The sequence below is a fragment of the Simochromis diagramma genome, unplaced genomic scaffold (assembly GCF_900408965.1).
Source record: "Simochromis diagramma unplaced genomic scaffold, fSimDia1.1 OVJJ01000205.1, whole genome shotgun sequence".
Lineage (NCBI taxonomy): Eukaryota > Metazoa > Chordata > Actinopteri > Cichliformes > Cichlidae > Simochromis > Simochromis diagramma.
Window position 1 is genome coordinate 4,803,490 of NW_024386782.1, and position 18,372 is coordinate 4,821,861.

At 39.1% G+C, this 18,372-nt stretch overlaps 2 protein-coding genes and 1 long non-coding RNA gene across 3 annotated transcripts; all 3 read right to left on the reverse strand.

Annotated features, from left to right (window-relative positions):
* Nucleotides 1-661: 661 nt before the first annotated feature.
* On the reverse strand, nucleotides 662-13,697 carry LOC120722734 (MAM and LDL-receptor class A domain-containing protein 1-like). The gene is made up of 24 exons (XM_040013853.1): nucleotides 13,425-13,697; nucleotides 13,108-13,323; nucleotides 12,892-13,011; nucleotides 12,616-12,777; nucleotides 12,436-12,527; nucleotides 11,738-11,905; nucleotides 11,257-11,454; nucleotides 11,038-11,146; nucleotides 9,517-9,639; nucleotides 9,331-9,430; nucleotides 8,986-9,145; nucleotides 8,761-8,857; nucleotides 8,472-8,615; nucleotides 7,659-7,846; nucleotides 7,093-7,258; nucleotides 6,237-6,455; nucleotides 5,955-6,133; nucleotides 4,600-4,837; nucleotides 3,420-3,579; nucleotides 3,203-3,317; nucleotides 1,744-1,861; nucleotides 1,057-1,150; nucleotides 880-958; nucleotides 662-809 (listed from the first exon to the last, which is right to left on the reverse strand). Exons 1-24 carry the CDS (start codon nucleotides 13,540-13,542, stop codon nucleotides 708-710), a joined length of 3,465 nt encoding a protein of 1,154 aa, XP_039869787.1. The 5' UTR covers nucleotides 13,543-13,697; the 3' UTR covers nucleotides 662-707.
* LOC120725216 (MAM and LDL-receptor class A domain-containing protein 1-like) lies at nucleotides 13,689-16,574 on the reverse strand. The gene is made up of 7 exons (XM_040017983.1): nucleotides 16,317-16,574; nucleotides 16,074-16,224; nucleotides 15,735-15,951; nucleotides 14,630-14,753; nucleotides 14,179-14,308; nucleotides 14,026-14,101; nucleotides 13,689-13,937 (listed from the first exon to the last, which is right to left on the reverse strand). Exons 1-7 carry the CDS (start codon nucleotides 16,406-16,408, stop codon nucleotides 13,759-13,761), a joined length of 969 nt encoding a protein of 322 aa, XP_039873917.1. The 5' UTR covers nucleotides 16,409-16,574; the 3' UTR covers nucleotides 13,689-13,758.
* A 526-nt stretch (nucleotides 16,575-17,100) lies between these two features.
* Nucleotides 17,101-17,936, reverse strand: LOC120725267. Its single transcript, XR_005694071.1, has 3 exons — nucleotides 17,560-17,936; nucleotides 17,325-17,415; nucleotides 17,101-17,212 (listed from the first exon to the last, which is right to left on the reverse strand). It is a non-coding gene; the product is annotated as an uncharacterized LOC120725267 (long non-coding RNA).
* Between the last annotated feature and the right edge of the window lie 436 nt (nucleotides 17,937-18,372).

Consider the following 18,372-nt stretch of genomic DNA (forward strand, 5'->3'; position numbering starts at 1 on the left):
AGGAGAGAACTAGAATGTAAAAATTCTGAAAGTGCTTTGTATTATACATTGCACTGAAACCTTTGTCTAATAAAAAGACTTGAAAGAAGCTGCTGCTTTTGGACATCATAAGATCCTTTATAGAAAAAGTGCCCTTACACAATGACAGGAAAATGTATAGTTTCCTAAAATAAGAATACTATAAGTTTTTGCAAAGGTTTTACCTCATCACACAGGCAGAAGCTAGAGTATTTCCTTCAATGTATTTTGCGCTGATTCACTTTGATTTAGTCTCGACTTGCTGGCAGCAGCTTTACTTCTTGCACCTGATAGCCATTTCCCCTGTTTTATTTTTTCCTGTTACAAGTGAATGCTAAAGATGGGAAAATGGTTCAGAAAATCAAGAGTAATGCTTCATTTTTAAATACAATGGCTGTCTTCTTTTAGTGTTGTTTTGTTTTTTTATGTGAATAATTTAAAAGGCAAAAGATTGTTATGCCAACCTGCAGTATTTTCAGGGCCCACCAGGGGGATGCATTACTTACATTCCTTAAGTGCATTACTTAATGCACTTAAGGAATTACTGATTATGTTCTCTCCTGAGAAAAGTCCCACATGCACATTCCAACGTAATTTACTTGATTTCATGAAATTAACATCTATTCAATAAAGAGAAAAATCCTTTCGATTTTACTTATTTTATTTACTTTGACAGAAAAACATCTGGCCTAAGCGTCAGTCGATGAAGTGGTGGCCTCCCTTGCTTGCGGTGATGGATCATAAATCTTGTTAAAGAAGGAGAAGTCAGATTCAGTGCCATGTTGCGTGCCCTGAAAAGAAACATATTGAAATAATCTGATAAAAAAACAGGATTCCTGTTACCACATCATGTTTACTTACATCTATTCTGCAGTCATACAGGTCAAACACAGAGTTCTGGTTAATCGCATCGTCATCGTTCACAAATAGCTGCTGATTCCTGACCACAAAGTACAAATGTTATTGAACATCAAAAACGAGCAATCATCATTAATGTGCACCTGATGTTGAATCCCTAATCACGTTTGTTAAATTTACATTTTATTATGATTTTGGTTCAGCATAACAAGGATGATGAAGATGATGATCCCAGCAAGAACAATTAGCCCAACTGCAAGGCCGACAATCATACCTGCACACAAAGAGAACCATGATGAATGCACATTCAAACAGATGACTGTTTTTCCAACATTTCACTTTCTGAAAGACGAAGCTGACAATATTCAAAGATGTTCTTCTTATCAGTGAAGGCAGATAAAAGCACATAAATGAGCAGCACTGTCTGGTCATTGTTTAGTCAAATACACACTGTCCTGTGGAGGTAAACAACCTAGACATATAACTATTACATGTATCGATTTTCAGTGTTTAGTCCTGTTTGATTTGTTTTAAAAATTAACTTCAAGCTGCCAAAATCAAATGATAAATATTTGTGACCCATTTAAAGTGTCTTGATTTGAACAATTAGGAGTAAACCTTGCTTGGCAGTCTGTGCTATAAAGTGCAAAAGAAGAAAAAAAAAGAGACAGTGTCTGCCCCAAATATTAATGCAAGTAGGTATTTTGCTATGGTCATTGGGGATAATATGTAAACCCACAAATAATTTGTCAATTTTTACAAAAGAAAAGCATTTTTCCACAGTACAAGAAATTATTTTCTTCTAGTTTTCTATGAAAAAAATAGTAAGACGTATTTATGAAGTATCCTCCGGCGGCTTACAGTTACCCTTATTGTCAGAGTGATCAATGGGAGGCTCTGTGTAGCAGCTGCCTGGGACGATGGTGATATCATCAAGAGCAACATCCCCACCTGCCATCCTGCCTCGCTGATACACAAACACAAACTGTGGCGAAGGAAAGAGAAAGAAGTTTAAAGGTTACATATATATCTGTAATGTAGCTGTCAAATATATACTGCTGCCCACCTCTCAGCTCACACAACTGTGTACAAATCACATAAGAAGAATAAAATTACTTCCATGCAAAAACAAAATTATGATCCAGACTGCTTAAATTAAAGGGATTGGTATATCACTGTATGGGTGTATATGAGTGCTCAATTCCATGAATGAAGTCGGTGAGTCGCAGGTTTAACAAAAGAACTGCTGTAATGACAAACAATCTGTAATTTAAATTTAAATAAAGTCTTAAAGCCCATAAATACAAGTGCATTTACAGCATGTATGCCATCGCCTATAAATTCAAACGTTTCCTCCTGACATCTGTCACAATCCACAGACAATGAAGGCTTTGAGAGAAAGTGAAATACTCAGCCACAAATTATATAAATCCTCAGTAAACCCATTCAAATACATAATCTCTTAAGTGCTGCTTTTAGTTTAATATTTCAGTGTTTTGTTAATGCTGAGGTTCATGAAGGGCTTGCATAAAAATCCTTGTCAGACCTCTGCATAACTGACATTAACATTTTGTCCATCCATAAGTAAAATTATCATTAAATATTATAAAGAACCAACTGAGAAGAACTGTTACGCATCAAAGAGCAAAGTTAAAACACGAGGAGCAATCAGGTCATCAAATGTTCATCGACTGATAACGACAAAAGCAGTGCAATACACACGTCCACGTCGTGACGCTGAATAAGATGAAACTGAATAAGTCATAATTTTAAATATATACCATAAGAATATAATATTACAACTGTAAGTGTTAAAACAAATAAATCAAACGTAGTGATAATGCAGCAGTAATTTATATAGCAATTACTCTCACCTAGCACTCAAAGCCTTTTTTTTTAACAGAAACATTTTCATATGATGTGGGGCCCTGGGATCCACATCTGAAAAGCACATAGTTTAAATCCTGAGTCACCAGGACCTGGGTTTGTTTACGTCCATAGGTACAAAGTGGGTAACCACTGTACAACCCATACCCCTATTATTATTATATGTATATATTTTTAAAATGGAGTAATTTTAGACTTCTAAAGTCAACTCCTGCCTTTGTTGACAGTCATCATAAAAATTGGCTAATGGGCTTTATCAAAAAGCAATCATAAGAGTTTTTGTTCCAAATGTGTTACTTGTGTCCACCTGTGAATCATTTCTCTGTAATGGTAAGTAATCTGTAATGTAATCTGCTGCAATATAAAATCATCATTTCATTTTTCACTTTTATATTTTGTGTATTTCTCCACATGAAACTTATCACAAGCTCAGTAATACCCAAAATGCTTCATCATGCGTGACAGACACATTTGCCATCTGCCACTTTTCTCCCTTGTTTCCTGTTTCAGTCCACTTCAATAGGCCCACTTCATCACCACCAGCCTGCATTTTCCTGCAAGACAGGACGACACCCATTTATTTTATGTAATGCAGAAAATTTCATTAGTATAATAATATTGTTTAATATTGATGATCTTCAGACAGAAGTATTTACCTGTTATTTATATAGACACGGAGAGTCCCAACATGGTTTCCATACATGTGGTACCAGAATGTGAGACAGTGCCCTCGTGTGGAGGGCTGTAAAACATCACTGACCAGGAAGGATGAGACTCCCCACTCACCCACAAAACTGTCCACGTAAACATAGTGACCTGATGGAAACACAGCAAGCACATTCAGATTAACAATAGCAGCCAGTGTCATAAAGAACTGTGATTTCAAACAAGCATGCATATCAAAATAATGAACGACAAAAGAATTTCCCTCAGGATAAATAAAGTTCCTCTTATCTTATCTTATCTTATCTTATCTTATCAGATGGTATACTTCCTTTAGGCCAAACACAGTCTACCGATGACAAATTATTCTATATAATCAATTCTGTCTCTATGTGGAACCTTATTGGTGAATAAAACTGCTACAATTAATATTTATATTCTATTTATAATTAATATAATTCATCTTTTTATATATCTGGAGTCTATCATAGACTCAGGCAACTAAGAACTCCTCCAGGTTCCTCCAGGACCAGAGGAGACCCAAAAGAGACGTAAAAAAAAAAGTGAATGTTAGATTCAAGAACATCAGGTTAATGCAAACATTGAATAAACTTAGCTCTATATTTGCTGCTTGTGTAAAAAGTGACCTCCTGCTAACAGTTTTGTCGTCTGGTTTACAGCTTGCTTCTGCATTAGGCACTGAGCCAAGTGTTTCATGCATGAAAGTTCAAACAGTCAGTGCTCATTTGCTATTTCTCACGAGCCAATAATTGTAAAGTGCTTTATTCCCACAATGATTCTTTATGAATGCTGCTTGAGTCACTCGTGCTGTATAACTGAACTCATGGCCAGAGATGGGCAGTAACGCGTTACTTGTAATCCGATTACTTTTTTCAGGTAACGAGTAAAGTAAGGGATTACTATTGCAAAAACGGTAATTAGATTACCGTTACTTTCCCGTAAGCACGCTGCGTTACTGCGTTACTAAAACCGTGATTTTTTTTTGCGAGAATGTCTCATGACAGTGACGTAAGCGAGTGCGACGTTCGAAGTAATCAGTAATTAGTTACTGATTACTTTTTTCAAGTAACTTGACCAACACTGCTCATGGCAATTGTGTTTTTTATGCATCTGTAAAGTCTACTTTTTGTCTCTATCCGGAATAGTTACTACCTTGTGTGGAATTAGTAGTGTGATCCACACTGGGTCCTGTATGTGGGTTCGGGGAACCACCACTGCCACGAAGCCAGTCTCCCTGGTCGACTCCTTCACCCAGGTTGCTCCAGCTACACATCGTGTCCTCAAAGTCACAAAATCCACGAGGAGGACACTGATCATCAGTCAGCTGTACATCATCAATAGCCATGTCCCCCTCCTGTGTAGGGCCAGCCTTCACACCTTCCACCACAATCTGAGACACAAAGCATGTAGACCAGATTTTAAAAAATCTTAGTGGAAGAGTTATTTTAGTGTTATTTTATATTTTTGTATCATTTCCGTGACACTGCACTGTTGTACACTCAAAGTACTGTTACCAATTAATGTGCCACAATTTTTGTCTGCCCAAGAAAATAAACTCTCACAGTAATACGTGTTTATGCAGTTTTATGTGATCAGGTTTTGAAATATTGGTCTTCTGTTTTTTGTAGATTACTCTAATTCACCACATTATTACCAGGAAACACTTTAGTGTTTTCGGAGAACAACTAGTGCATGCGTTTCAACTCCATTTTACAAAAACAACAGACTTTTTTCTACACAACACAAAGATTAAATGAAAATATGACACCTCTTACATTATTTTGAATATTTACAGATGTTGTTTAAACACAGTCAAATTAAGCAGCATATCAAAACAACATAAAGGAAATGGCTTACAAATATATACAGTTGTAGTAATGAAAAAAAAAACACTCCCAGAGTTTACTTGTGTAACAATACCACAATGTAGTGGAAGTGAAAGTACAGTGTCATCAAAAAAAAAAGAACAACCTCAGTGGTGAGTAATAATACTGATTATGGGGACATAATGACCCACAGCAGGGTTAAACCTGTATTGAAATGTACTAATATTTTATAATTACTGAATTAACAGAAAAGCATTAACTATGTTTTATATTAGAATAAGGTGAAGCTCATTTAACTATTTTTTACTTTTTAAAATAATTCAGTTACTGAAGATGTTTTTACCAGTAAGCAAAGCTGTTGAAAAAATCTAGAATAAAAACAACTAAAATAAATATATTTCCCCCTGAAATGCCCAAATTTGAGTGTGAAAAATTAAAAATGTATTTAGACACTGTACTTTTACTTGTGTGCTTTTTTTTGTTGTCTGTGCATCTATTTGTTCACACGTGTTTATTTATGTAACTGTTTTTGTGCCTCTGATCAAGGCACTGGTTTACAGCTGGAGCGCTGCCCTCTGCTTCTGTACGTACTGAATACACAAAACTAATTTTCTCACTGGACTAAATAATGATGACTTAAATTGCTCTGTTCACTAGTTTGGATGGATCTTTGTGACTCACTCTGTAAGGATGAAGCCGAGGCAGAAGAGAAGCCTGAGCGAACCTCCACAGAAGGCCCTGGTCTCCTGTCTGAGAGAAAATCAGAGCTTCCTTCCCATCTTCACTTTGCTGGTAAACATTTAGTGTCCCCATTCCTTTGCCATACATGTGGTACCACAGCTGCACGCAAGATCCTTTGTCTGAAGGACAAAAAAACCACATCTGAATCCCCTGAACTGTTTTGGCCCTGTTTGAACGCAGGCCCCTGTCTGCATTATATAAAAATACTGCTGAGTCTCTCACCCGCTGGGTACAGAGGTGAAAACATTGCAGCTTTCTGGCCAGCTCGGTCAGTAGACGATGAAGGCAGGTAGAAGTAGTGACCCGTAGGTGTGCTGGTGGTGTGGTCGCTCTCCGGTCCCGTGTAAGGGTTGTGAGTATATCCCTGATGTCTGATCCACTCAGAATCACCGGCTGCTTGCTGCTCCCAGTTACAGCTCCCATCCTCAAAGTCACACAAATCTGTACAACATTATTACATTTTAACTTAATCTGAGGACATTAGACATGACAGTTTTTGATTAACACTGTAATATCTGTTGCAGTTAATTACATTACTGTCTGCTTGTTAGCTATATGTGCTCCCTGTGCATTGGATAAGACTAGTTCTGCTGCAGTTTCAGTGAGCTGCTAAACTATTATGTATTTTGGTCAGAGAGCTCCTGTTTGAAATCTAATAGAGCAAATGAATGAAATTGGAGTCTAAACCTAAGTAAACATCTCTTTGGAGCCAAGGGGTGGATGTTGGGATGATGGAAGTTTGAAACATCAGAGAGAGATGCAGCTGACAGAGGACGAAATAGAAATTTGGCAGCTTCCTCACAAATTTTGGAGGGCTTGTTTTGGTATCTGGGGAGAGGAGAGTGTGAGGCAGGGCAACTTGAAATGTCCACGTGAAGTACCTGGTATGTTTTTATACGCTTATTGCATCATTTTTTAAATGAATACTTGCAAAATGACTATTACGCCCCCATTTAGCATTTTATTTGATCTATACAGCTAGTAAACTGAAAAGGAACAATATAATGTGTGGCAAAAATAGCAAATAACAGACATTAATGTGGTTGCTTGGAATTTTTATCATTTTCAGCTCCATTACCAGAAACAGGACATGCTCCAGGACTCAAGGAGATGTCATCGATAGCTATGTCTCCAGCCTCTCCCCCCACTGCTGCCTCCAGAACAACCTGGTGAACTTTCTGCAGGTTCACATGGCTCTGAACCTGCAGCCACTCATCTCCTTGGTTTCCTGATTTTTGCCACACCTACAGGAAAGACAGGATGTTGATTCACTCATCCCAATAAGGATGTGAGGAGGATTTTTGCAACACAGTGTTATGCACTGAAAGTGTGCATCTTGCATCCATTATGCCATGCATTAATGTGATTTTGCAATCAGCATTTCACAAGAATGTGAAAAGTATAATAACACAGAGAAAAACACAGTGGAAACAGCCGCAAATATTTCTCAATCGGCCACACAGACGTTTTTTTTCCTTTTTTTTTCCTGCAGTAAAGGGAAGTAACGTGTCCAGACTAAAACGGCATGACTAACAAAAAGAAAAAAAAAAACCTAAGTGGCCTTCTTAAGGCCTCTGCCATATTTTTTGGCGTTCACTGGATAAAACAAATTGAGAAAATGACTAATTTCATGCATATTTTTACCAGAGTTTTCTCTAAGGGATCAGATGTTTGCAGGAACATCTTGAGGGAACCCACAGTGGCTCCAAACATGTGGTACCAAAATGAAAAACAGTATCCTTTTTCACCAGCAGGTGGAAGCAGTGAAGACTTCAGCTGGGCTGAATCACCCTTTATGCTCGGTGAGGAACTCTCGATGTAAAGGTATTTCCCTGTGAAACAAAAACAAGACAACTTCAAGGTCTCAACCTTTTAATAAAAATAAATTTGCAACTTATGTCCTAAGCTTGCATATGTGGCATGTGAGGAGTGATGCTCCACTTTCACATTGTGTCACACTGAGCCATAAAAAGTTTAAAGAGAGAATTTTAGAAACCAAAATTTGAGAAATGCTAAAGGTAAAAAGAAATAGACATTTTGTAAGACTATAATTTTATGTATCATGCCACTGCTTCAAGCAATACAATACTATTTCTTTTTGGTTATATAGTCCCAAAAACTAAGCTAATGTTTATAACAATTTATGAAAACTCCCCAGTTAATCAATTTTAAGCTTTAACTGTGGAATTAAGATGCACCATCTTGCAGTTAGTCTTGCAGGATTTGTCTTTTATGTGCATTCTGCCATTTTGTGATGGACATTACTCAGTCTGTCCTGTTCACTCAGTTCTACTTGTTATAATGTCAACAGTCAATTTGCATTAATGGTCACTTGTGGTTACAGTGGCTGATGCTCAGCAAAGGTTACAAAGGCCAGCCTTGAAGGACACAAGGCATCTGGCACTTGCATAAATATACAGACTAGCATAATGAAAGTTTAGCATGAGGTAAAAGGACCTTTGCTGCTGGTGTGGTCTCCTGCAGGCCCGGTGTTAGAGGTTTGAGTGGGACCTGCCCCGCTAAGCCAGTCCAGCTGATCCTCAGCCCCCTGAACCCAAGCACACAGACCATCTTCAAAAGAACAGCCAAAGGACGCCAGAGCTGAGAAGGGAAGGAAAACAAAAATAATCCTGGAAGTCTGAACATGGCACAAAAATGGATATAAAATGATACATGCACCACACTCATTCCCCTACCTCTCGTGTTATATATTCACTAACAGTCACTTTGAATTAACTTTATTTACCTGGAGGTTGGTAGGATTTTTCACAGTTTAGGAAAGAGATATCATCCACAGCAACAACATGAGAAACAGCTGCATTATTCACACCACTGAACAAAACCTGGTGACAAAAATGGTCAGGCACTTTTTAATGATTAGTATTTATTATTTATTATTATATGAAACTCATTTGTTCTCATTGCTTCCCGTGTACATTTTTCATTGTTGAGAGGAGGCAAAATCAAACACCTTATAAGGCTGCTGGTGCAGGCCGAGAGGCAGATGCTCCGGGCTCCAATGAGAGACGGTGCTGTGACTACGTGACCACAAGATTGCTTCACTCCCTCCAGCTTGCTGCATAAGCACTCTGAGTGACCCAGCGCTCTCTGCACTGATGTGGAAGTGAAACCTGTGTGTAGGAAAGAAGGAAGCAAGAAGCAGAGAGAGCGTTGGATTGGGAAGACACTTGCATGGTAGAAAGAGGGGAGGGGAGCTTTGAAGCATTGAGCAATTCATACACGGACATATCCATCAAATATATCCATCAAAATAACCAGGTTTGACGCGATCATTTGTCTGCGCATCACTGCTTACCGAATCTGGCAGTAGGGGGACGAAGGAGACAGCGGGGGACTCTGGAGTTGAGCTTCACTCTGTGTAGACCCCTTACTGAAATTAACTCTCATGTAGTAGCCTGAGAATAACAGACACCTGGTGATTAAACACGCCGTGAAGTGAAGCTATGACAATAACATCAACGAACTACTCAATAACAGCCACCTGTGTCTGCAGTGTGATCAGTGGGTGGCTCAGTGTTGTTACTGGCTCGCTGCCTCTGCCACTTGCTCTGTCCATCGCTAACATCAGTCCATCGGCACTGATCATTCTCAAATGTGCACGGACCTGAAGGGTTCAAATCAAGATGTAACACTGCTGTGGAAATCACTCGCTCGAGAGAAGTAAACCGCTTTTAAAAGATTTTGTGTTGTATGCAGGTGCGTCAGCCAAAGGAATTTCTGCTGATAAAACAGTCACAATATTCATGGTCATCACGGCCAAAGAAAAAACAGGTGCTGGGCCCAAACACAAGCCTCAAAAGAAAGAAGAGCATAACTGATCCAGTTTTCTCCTGTTAAAGGCATACAAGAGGTTTTGGTGGCAATTACAGTGCTGTGAAAACGTTTTTCCCCCTTCCTGAGTTCAAAAGGCAGTTTTGATGATTTCATTTATTAAGGGAATAAAAGCTATGCAAACCTACTAGTCTCCCATATATGAAAAGTACTCACCCCTTAAACCTAATAAATGGTAAAATGGTAAATGGTCTGTATTTATATAGCGCTTTACTAGTCCCTAAGGACCCCAAAGCGCTTTACATATCTAGTCATCCACCCATTCACACACAGGTGATGGCAAGCTACATTGTAGCCACAGCCACCCTGGGGCGCACTGACAGAGGCGAGGCTGCCGGACACTGGCGCCACCGGTGTCACCACCCTTGGCAGCGAAGCGTTTGCGATAACTGGCAATGAATCGTTCACATTGCTGTGGAGGAATTTTGACCCACTCTTCTTTGCAGAATCGTTATAATTCAACCACATTGGAGGGTTTTCTAGCACAAACAGCCTATTTAGGGCTATGTCAAAGCACTGAAATTGTCATCAAGACTTACAAATCACAACACTGCATAAGTGTGCGAGGACTTAAATTTCTTCTTTCATTGGCGCTGAAATTGCACATGACCTGTTTGGGGATAAGTGTGCAACTCATTTCTATGCAGAGTCCATCTGTATCTGATTTCTTGCGCTTATGAAAACTTTCCCAACTATTCCAGTGCTTCTTTTTTATACAGCACGGCTTAAAAAAAAAAGAATATTTGGCATAAAAAAGCCTGAGAATAAAACTATCTTTATACAGTGGATAAACACTGTAAGTAAGAGTGAAATTTCATAATACTGTTTGGTAATATTTACTCTACCATATTTACTGTCAAAATGTAATAACACTACTCATAATGAAATTCAGCAGCACCACAACACGCAGGCTTTAAAATGGGATGGATAAACCATTTTAACCATTGCAAAGGAGGAATTTTTTTAAGGACTGTCGCATTAAGCAACATTAGCATTTAGAGGACTACAGAAGTGTATTTTATGGCAGCGTTACTGTTTTAAATGACCTCTCCAACTAGCCACATTCAGGAAAAACAGTGATTAAATGGATTTTTGCCACAACTTTGATAATAACACTTTTTTCAAGACAAACTTCTTGCTAGAAACACTGAATACAATATGCAGCTCTCACCACAGCCGGCTTCGTCTTCCCCCTGCGGGCAGTCTAGATGATAGTCACATTGTAAGGTAGCCAGAATACACACTTTTCCCGGTGACTGCCAGCAAAAAAACTCATTATCCTGCATCAGGAAAAAAAAGAGACAAATACCCACTGTGTATTTAGACTTGTTTATAATTTATGTTTCTTAAGTTTGCTATCACAGAAATAAAGTCAGATTCTGCAGCTTACCTGACAGGGGTTTATTGGTGCAGTAGAGGTCAAGTGTGGAGAAGTGGGTGTGTTAGAGGTTGATGGTGGGGCAGAGGTTGACGACAGGTCAGGTAGCTCGCTGTTGTCGGGGTCAAATACACAATCCCTGGAGAAAGATACATCGTCCAGTGCAACCAGACCTCTGAGACCGTCGCCGAGCTCATACCTAAAGACAATCTGAGGATAAAACAGAGATTACACTGTGGCCTTTTAGCTATTATTCTGCCAGGGAGCAGCTCTGATACAACACATAATTATATTGTACATATAAGAAGTATTCATTCGTCTACAGATACTTTCACTTTTATGCAAAGGCCTCAACAGTCTTCTTGGTCTTATAATTTCAATAATGTCTGTAAGCTTCAGGGATTTAAGGCTATTATTTAAGTTGATGTCTAACAGCATTTATACACATGAGGCAGTGGCTGCCATTCAATTAACTGCTTGTGTCCTCACTAACCTTGCTGCTGGCTGCGGAGGACAACGTAACCTCGGCTCTCTGCCAGCTGTAGCTTTGTGATGCTTCCCTGGTCCATAAAACTCTGTCGTCACTACCGGACCGTAGAGTCCTGGACTGTGCAGTCAGTCGGCCTGAAGCATCATTCAGGCTGAAGTAGAAGAATCTCACCTGAAAGTATTACAACAGTACCGTGAGCATAAAAAGAACGGGCTGACGACAGGATGGTGTTTGCTAAAGAATTCTTGTAGACTCAGCAACCTGCAGGAGTAGTTAATACTTTACTGCAATTACTGAAGATAAGAATCAGAAAGGTAATAAAAATATGTGTACATAAGCATTGTTATTACTGTAGTATAATTACAGAAGTGTTCAGCAGTTTTATTTGTACTGTGCCCCATAAGTGCTTCATATAGATGCTATTAAATACATCAAAGGTTATTATTATTATCTCCTGCAGTTTGTCAATCTGTCAAGATTTTGCCCCCATCAGCTATTACTATTATCTGTATTAATGAAACCACTGCAGCTTATTAAAAGCTTATTAACTGCCTGCTTTTTCTCCCCATTTGACATTTTGGTGATTTTTTTTTTTTTTTTAGCTTTTATGTAACTTTGTGACATGACTTGTCAGTACCCTAAAAAACACAAGGTGGTGTTTTTCTGTAAACAACACTTTAATTTACATACAGTAAACTCACTTTGCAATTAAAGCTGGGCAATAAAGTTTTGGACAGAATCTCTGATGTCTCGCCACTTGCACTCAGGTGAGTTCCAGGTATAATGTAGTGACCTGTTTGGATAAGACTGAATTAAAAACTAAAATAAATCATAGCATTACTGATTCAAAGCAAAGATAATTCAGACTTTAACTCTTAGACCTGCATCAGAATTTTGTGTGTGGTCCCTGTGAGGTCCGTGGTGGGGCCAGGCGTCCTCTCCTTTGTGATATGTCCACTCAGCTCCGGGTGTGTCCACATCGCTTGCTGCCCAGGAACACAGGCCGTGTTCGAAGCTGCAGCGCTCCAACACACCTTGTAGCTCTATGTGATTAGCAGATAAAGAAAGAAGTGAATAATTAAAAAAATAAATGTAATTAATACAAAAATTCAGTTTCCAAGTACAAAATCTACCACAGAGCATTTTTCTTTTCTCACCACAGTTGTTTTCATCAGACCAGTCCCCACAATCATCGCTGAAGTCACAGACATGGTTGGTGTCCACACACACGCTGTTGTTGCATGTGAACACACCCTCAGGACACTGAGGCTGTGGCTCTAATAATAATTTTTAAAAAGATAAAAAATAAATGTCCAGAAGGGACAAAATAGTAAAGAGGACATCAGAGCGCACATGGTGAGCAGGTAGCCTACCAGGCAAGCTGCAGTTGGTGAAGTCCACATCATCAATAGCGATGTATCCGGGTATATCGAAGGTCCTGGAGGCCTCAAACAGGATGGTGAAGTCCTGAGGTATTCTGCCAATTGTTACTTCACCGTGTTGCCATGAATCTCCGTGGTTACCAGATAACCACCACAGCCTGGTGGTCCTGGATCCCTCCTTCAGTAGCACGTTCAGCTCTTCTGCATCTGTTGATTGATTGATTGTTGCAAAGGTTGGAATAAATTTTTTGAATTGTATTATTTATTTATTTATTTATTTGCTGAAGACATAGATCCTATAAACATACCCTCCCCATACATGTTGTAGAAGAAGTGCAGTATGCAGGTGGTGCTGGCCTGTTTCATAAGGGGACTCTGAAGGGTAGCAGGGCTCATTTGATCACCCTGGTTAGGTTCCACTGCCATGTACCAACCTGGACACGTCAGATCAGAACCTACTTAAAACTGCTGATTGTCTACACTTATCTCAGTGTGAAACTGCATAAACACAAGTGTTGCTAAGACTGTACAAATTGTGCAAAAAGACAAAAGCTGGCTGAGATTGTAAGAAGAGTCCAGGTTTAGGAAAAGTAATCTGAGACAGTTTGATTTGACACTTGGTGTAAATGTATTATTATATCTTTAGTGTGTGTATTTGGCCTTGCCTAGATTAGTGCCCAGAGTGTGGTCCACGGGTGGTCCTGTATTCCCAGTAACGTTCCTTCCTCTCATCCACCGACACTGACCAACACTGATGTCCTCCCAGTTACATGTGCCATTCTCAAACGAGCAACCCGCAAACCCCAAATCTGTTTCATTAACTGTGTCAGAAAGAAAACAAAATATTTTCTGTAACTTGCTTTACTAAGAAAAAAGGGAATGCAACAAAAAAAAAAAGAATAGAACTACCTTGACAGAGGCCTGGCGTGAGACCAATGTCATCAATGGCAATGAATCCTCTGCTAGTCTCTGCCTCGATCAGCAGCTGTTTTTGAGAGAGCATGTAAATATGTATATAATATTCCTGGGTTCTAATGTAACAGCTAAATCTGTTTGCAATACCTGGAAAGGTTTGGATGTCTCTACAGACTGAGAGAACTTGCCCCAGCGGCTCTCACTGCTGTTACTGTGGAACATCAGATCCTCGTCTGACGGCCCTGAACGTATGAACACCTGCAAAGTCCCGGAGTCGCTGATGGACAACAGGAAAATTGTTTTAGTTGAGAGAAAAAAAAGAGAGATTCTTGTTAAAAACAAAAAATGTACACTTTTCATTTCCAAAACTAATAATGGCATCTTTCTGCTACAGGGTTAAAAGGCTGCTGGTTTCACTGTTGGTAGTGCAACTCTTTTTGGAACAAACTGAACTCTGCCACAGAATATTCTCAGTCTTGCACAAAGTAAAGCAGGTGATTCACGAATACATGACATTTGTGCACACTTCTTGAGGAAGTCAGTGAGGAAACTACACAAGATAAACAGGATAAAGTGCAACCTGATTTTTTTTGCTGACCTGTTGTCCATGTGGTACCATAAAGTGAGACAGGACGTGGTGTCTTTAAGTTGGATCCATTCAGACACTACCTGTGCAACACTGCTGTGACTTTGGTTTGGTGACGAGCTCAACAGGAACCGACCTCCATGCAAAAAGAAAACAAAATTCACACAATAAATAAATACAGTTAATATTTAATGCTGCTCCTTTTGTTGTTTTAATAATTCAAACTTGGGGTACACCCGGATAAATGTTAAAAGATTAAACATATTATTTTCTAATGATATTAATGCAGTTGTTAAGGTTTAGATATTTATAAATAGAGAGCATCTAGAATTTAGAAACATTACATCTAGTCAGGGAGGAGGTTAGGTCAGCAACAGGACATAAGTCAGGGATAAAAAAAGAGAAGTATGTTTCAAGTAACTATGTTATGTCAGTTAAAAATTAACTTCAGTTCACACAGATCAGGTTGCAACATCAACAGGTTGCAACATCAGCAGTTTTTGATTATAATTAACTAAGTTTCAGATGATTCACACCATCTGTCACATTTTGAAACTTCAAACAAAGACAAAATGTTCACTGGGAACTGAAATCCACACCATTGGTTGACTTTCTGAGTGTTTAGCTTCAGCTATTTGTAAGGCAGAGGGTGAGCCTAAACTGTAACGCTAGTATCAGCTAGAAGACATTTAAGTAGTGCAGAGCTGATGGGAATCCCAAGAGTCACCACTTTAATATTATACATAAAATATGTAAGCAAATAAAAAATGTTGGTCAGTGCAGTTTTAAGGGTTTAAATGTATTTTAAATAAGTCTGAATACTGTCTATGCCAATGCGGATATCAATGAAAAACTGAGCTGTCAGCCACTAGAGTTTGAACCAAAATAAATACTTTCTAAACCAAGAGTGGTTTCAGACTAAAATGCAATGGAGGTCATATAAATCCTTGTAAGTCCTGTAGCAAGTCTTGCAAGACGATGGAAAACCAACCCAACATGTAAGAATCTTTATCCAAATGTATCAAAGAGAACTGTTGGCTTATCTAGTTTTTTTTCCCTGTATATCACATTTTTGTGGCTAAAACCTTGACTCAGTAATCCTTGTTTAAGGCCGTACCCTCCGAGGTCTGAGTGGTATGGTCTGTTGGTGGACCGTGGAAGCCTCCTCTGGCCAGCACCCAGTGTCCGTCTTCTTGGAGGATGTTGACCCAGGTGCATTGTCCAGACTCAAAGTCACAGCTACCCGGAGGACTACAGGCTCCGTCCCTCACAGAAAAGTCATCAATTTTCACTGTGGTATTCGTGCCATGCACATGAACAGCCTTAAACACCACCTGATCAAGCAACACAGCTGTTTTAGGTAGAATTCCCACAGAAGATAAAGAAAAATACAAAATGAAACATAATGGAAGAATAAGACTGTCTGATTGTCAGAAAAGAAAAGAAATGCTTTTACATTGAATTTTGTAGGTGATGACACCGTGACCTCTGCCACCTCCCAGCCTGTAGAGAGCCCTCCAGTCTGCTGCCAGAGGACATCACCAACTTCTGCGCTTTGTCTTAGATGGATAGCGAGGTTGCTAGAGGAGTCTGTGGGTAACCAGTACCTAAAAATAGTACATTTACATTAAATGTACAGTAATATGTGCACCAGTCTTCAACCTCCAATTGTAAATCTGTGATGGACCTTTGAACTCACCAGAAGCGCACACACATTTCTTTAGCTGAAGGTAAATCTGGTGTGAACAGCTCAGCGATCTCATCCTGTGTAGAATTTGATGTTACCATCATGTAGAAACCTATTAAAACAAAATTTGTTTTGTGACAAAAATGCAAAGACGACTGTTGACTGGGACATTTCTGAGAAACGATGACTAAAATCTGAGGCAGAGAGCAATGCTGCTACTTTCAGAGAATTTGTTGAACTCATGACTGATTGTGAAAATCAGCTTATGGCAATTTATAACATTCCTGCTTCAGTGGTAAAATATTGTATTGTATTATATTGTCTGTAACAGCCATCTAAGCTTTAGCTGCCATCTAAAAGGTGTCAAACACTGCAGAGGATTAGCTAAAAGAAGAGCCTACACCTCGATAATCCTGCAGGCCTGTTAAGTAACAGAATCCTTTTTTAAAATAGAGTTGTATGAAATATTAGATATAACACATCAAATACAGATGATTGGATTGAGTAATAAAGCTATGCAGTATTTTCGCATTAAAACAATGTGTTACATTATGCAACATACTCCTTCTTGATAATTATTTTACAAGATGATGAGTCGCATTTTTATTGTGACTTATTATTGTAGAGCTCTGATCCACAAGTTGATATCAAGGGACAAACTTAGGACTTACAATATATTACCATTATAGTTACAGCATAAATATTGTCCTGTAGGAGTGAGACCATGACTGCTCAGCTCTGTTAATCCCGCATTGTGCAGTGGCACTGTGCCACAGTTCAGCACTCACCATTCTCAGTTCCATATGTGTGATCCACATGATGCTTTGTTCCTTTTCTGCGAATCCAGCGACCCAAATGACTCACATCATTCTCAAAGCCACACAAGTCCGAGTCAAACCCACACGCATCTAAATGGTGTTTAAAACAAAAAGGTTGCAAAGTTTTATTTTATTTATTTATTTGATATTGATTTGATGTTATTTGATGATAACTGGGAGTACTGAGTTAATGTTTACATACCGTGATTACTGCAGGCCCCCTCTCTAACTTTAACATCATCAATAGCAATGAATCCTTGACTGCTGGTGTCTCTTTGACCACTAAACACAATCTGTGAATTAAGGATGATGCAAAGTTTAATGCTGCCAAAGTGCTACATTAAATGTTTCTGAATTAGAGACATTTCTATTCAGAGTCAGAAGCTAAAAAATAACTTGAAAATTGACTGACATTTTTATGGCAAGGTGAGGTTTACCTGTACTATGTCATTCATGCTGAGGGTTACTTTCGCATTCATCCACTCTGGATTCTGCGTTCCCCGACGAGTCCAAACTAAGAGTTCAGATGATTGCTAGAAAAAATTATGTAAAGGAATGTGAAGAAATCTGAAGATGATATAAAGCACAGCCTGAAACTGAAGGTTCAGTTGTGTTAAAAAGGTTACATACTGTTTGAACCAGCAGATCCAGGTTTGACACTGAAGGCCCGAGCATGTGATACCAGAAATCAACACAGATTGGTGACGCACGAGTAATGACAGGAACAGAGATGACTGCTTTTTCACCATTCTTAGATCCAAATCCATTAATAAGTAGAAAGAAACCTTGATAGAGAGGGGAAAATGGATGAAGATGAGAATAAAAGGCCGGGCTGTTGTGAAAACAGGAGAATACTGTATAGGCAGGGTGGAGTGGATGGAGATGGGTGTCAGAGGTGACAGAAGCATACCAACAAGAGAGAAAGGAAATCTTTACAAGTTGGTTGTGAGATGTATGATGTAATCATGTATGGTTTGAGATGGTGACCTTGACAAGAAGACAGGAGGCTGAGTTGAAGGTACCAAGATTTTCACTGGGAGTGATACACGAGATTAGAAATATGTACATCAGATGGACGGCTCAGGTTGATCAGCTTGGAGAAAAACCTAGAGAGGCAAGGCTGACATGATTTGGACATTTGCAGAACAGGGATAGTGGATATAGTGACCGAATGGTGTTGAATATGGAGCTTCTAAACGGGAGAATAACAGAAAGAGAAGTAGTGATGTAGTGAAGGATGACATGCAGAA

What these genes read in the sequence shown, in the direction of transcription:
- LOC120722734 (XM_040013853.1), bottom strand. Translation starts at nt 13,542, where the DNA reads ATGGCAGTGGAACCTAACCAGGGTGATCAAATGAGCCCTGCTACCCTT. An exon ending in TGCCCAGCTTTAATTGCAAA is followed by an intron (nt 11,906 to 12,435) that starts GTGAGTTTACTG and finishes TAATACTTTCAG; the next exon opens with GTGAGATTCTTCTACTTCAG. An exon ending in CGTGTCTATATAAATAACAG is followed by an intron (nt 3,318 to 3,419) that starts GTAAATACTTCT and finishes CCTGTCTTGCAG; the next exon opens with GAAAATGCAGGCTGGTGGTG.
- LOC120725216 (XM_040017983.1), bottom strand. Translation starts at nt 16,408, where the DNA reads ATGATGGTAACATCAAATTCTACACAGGATGAGATCGCTGAGCTGTTC. An exon ending in CATCACCTACAAAATTCAAT is followed by an intron (nt 15,952 to 16,073) that starts GTAAAAGCATTT and finishes TTGCTTGATCAG; the next exon opens with GTGGTGTTTAAGGCTGTTCA. An exon ending in AGACATCCAAACCTTTCCAG is followed by an intron (nt 14,102 to 14,178) that starts GTATTGCAAACA and finishes TCTCAAAAACAG; the next exon opens with CTGCTGATCGAGGCAGAGAC.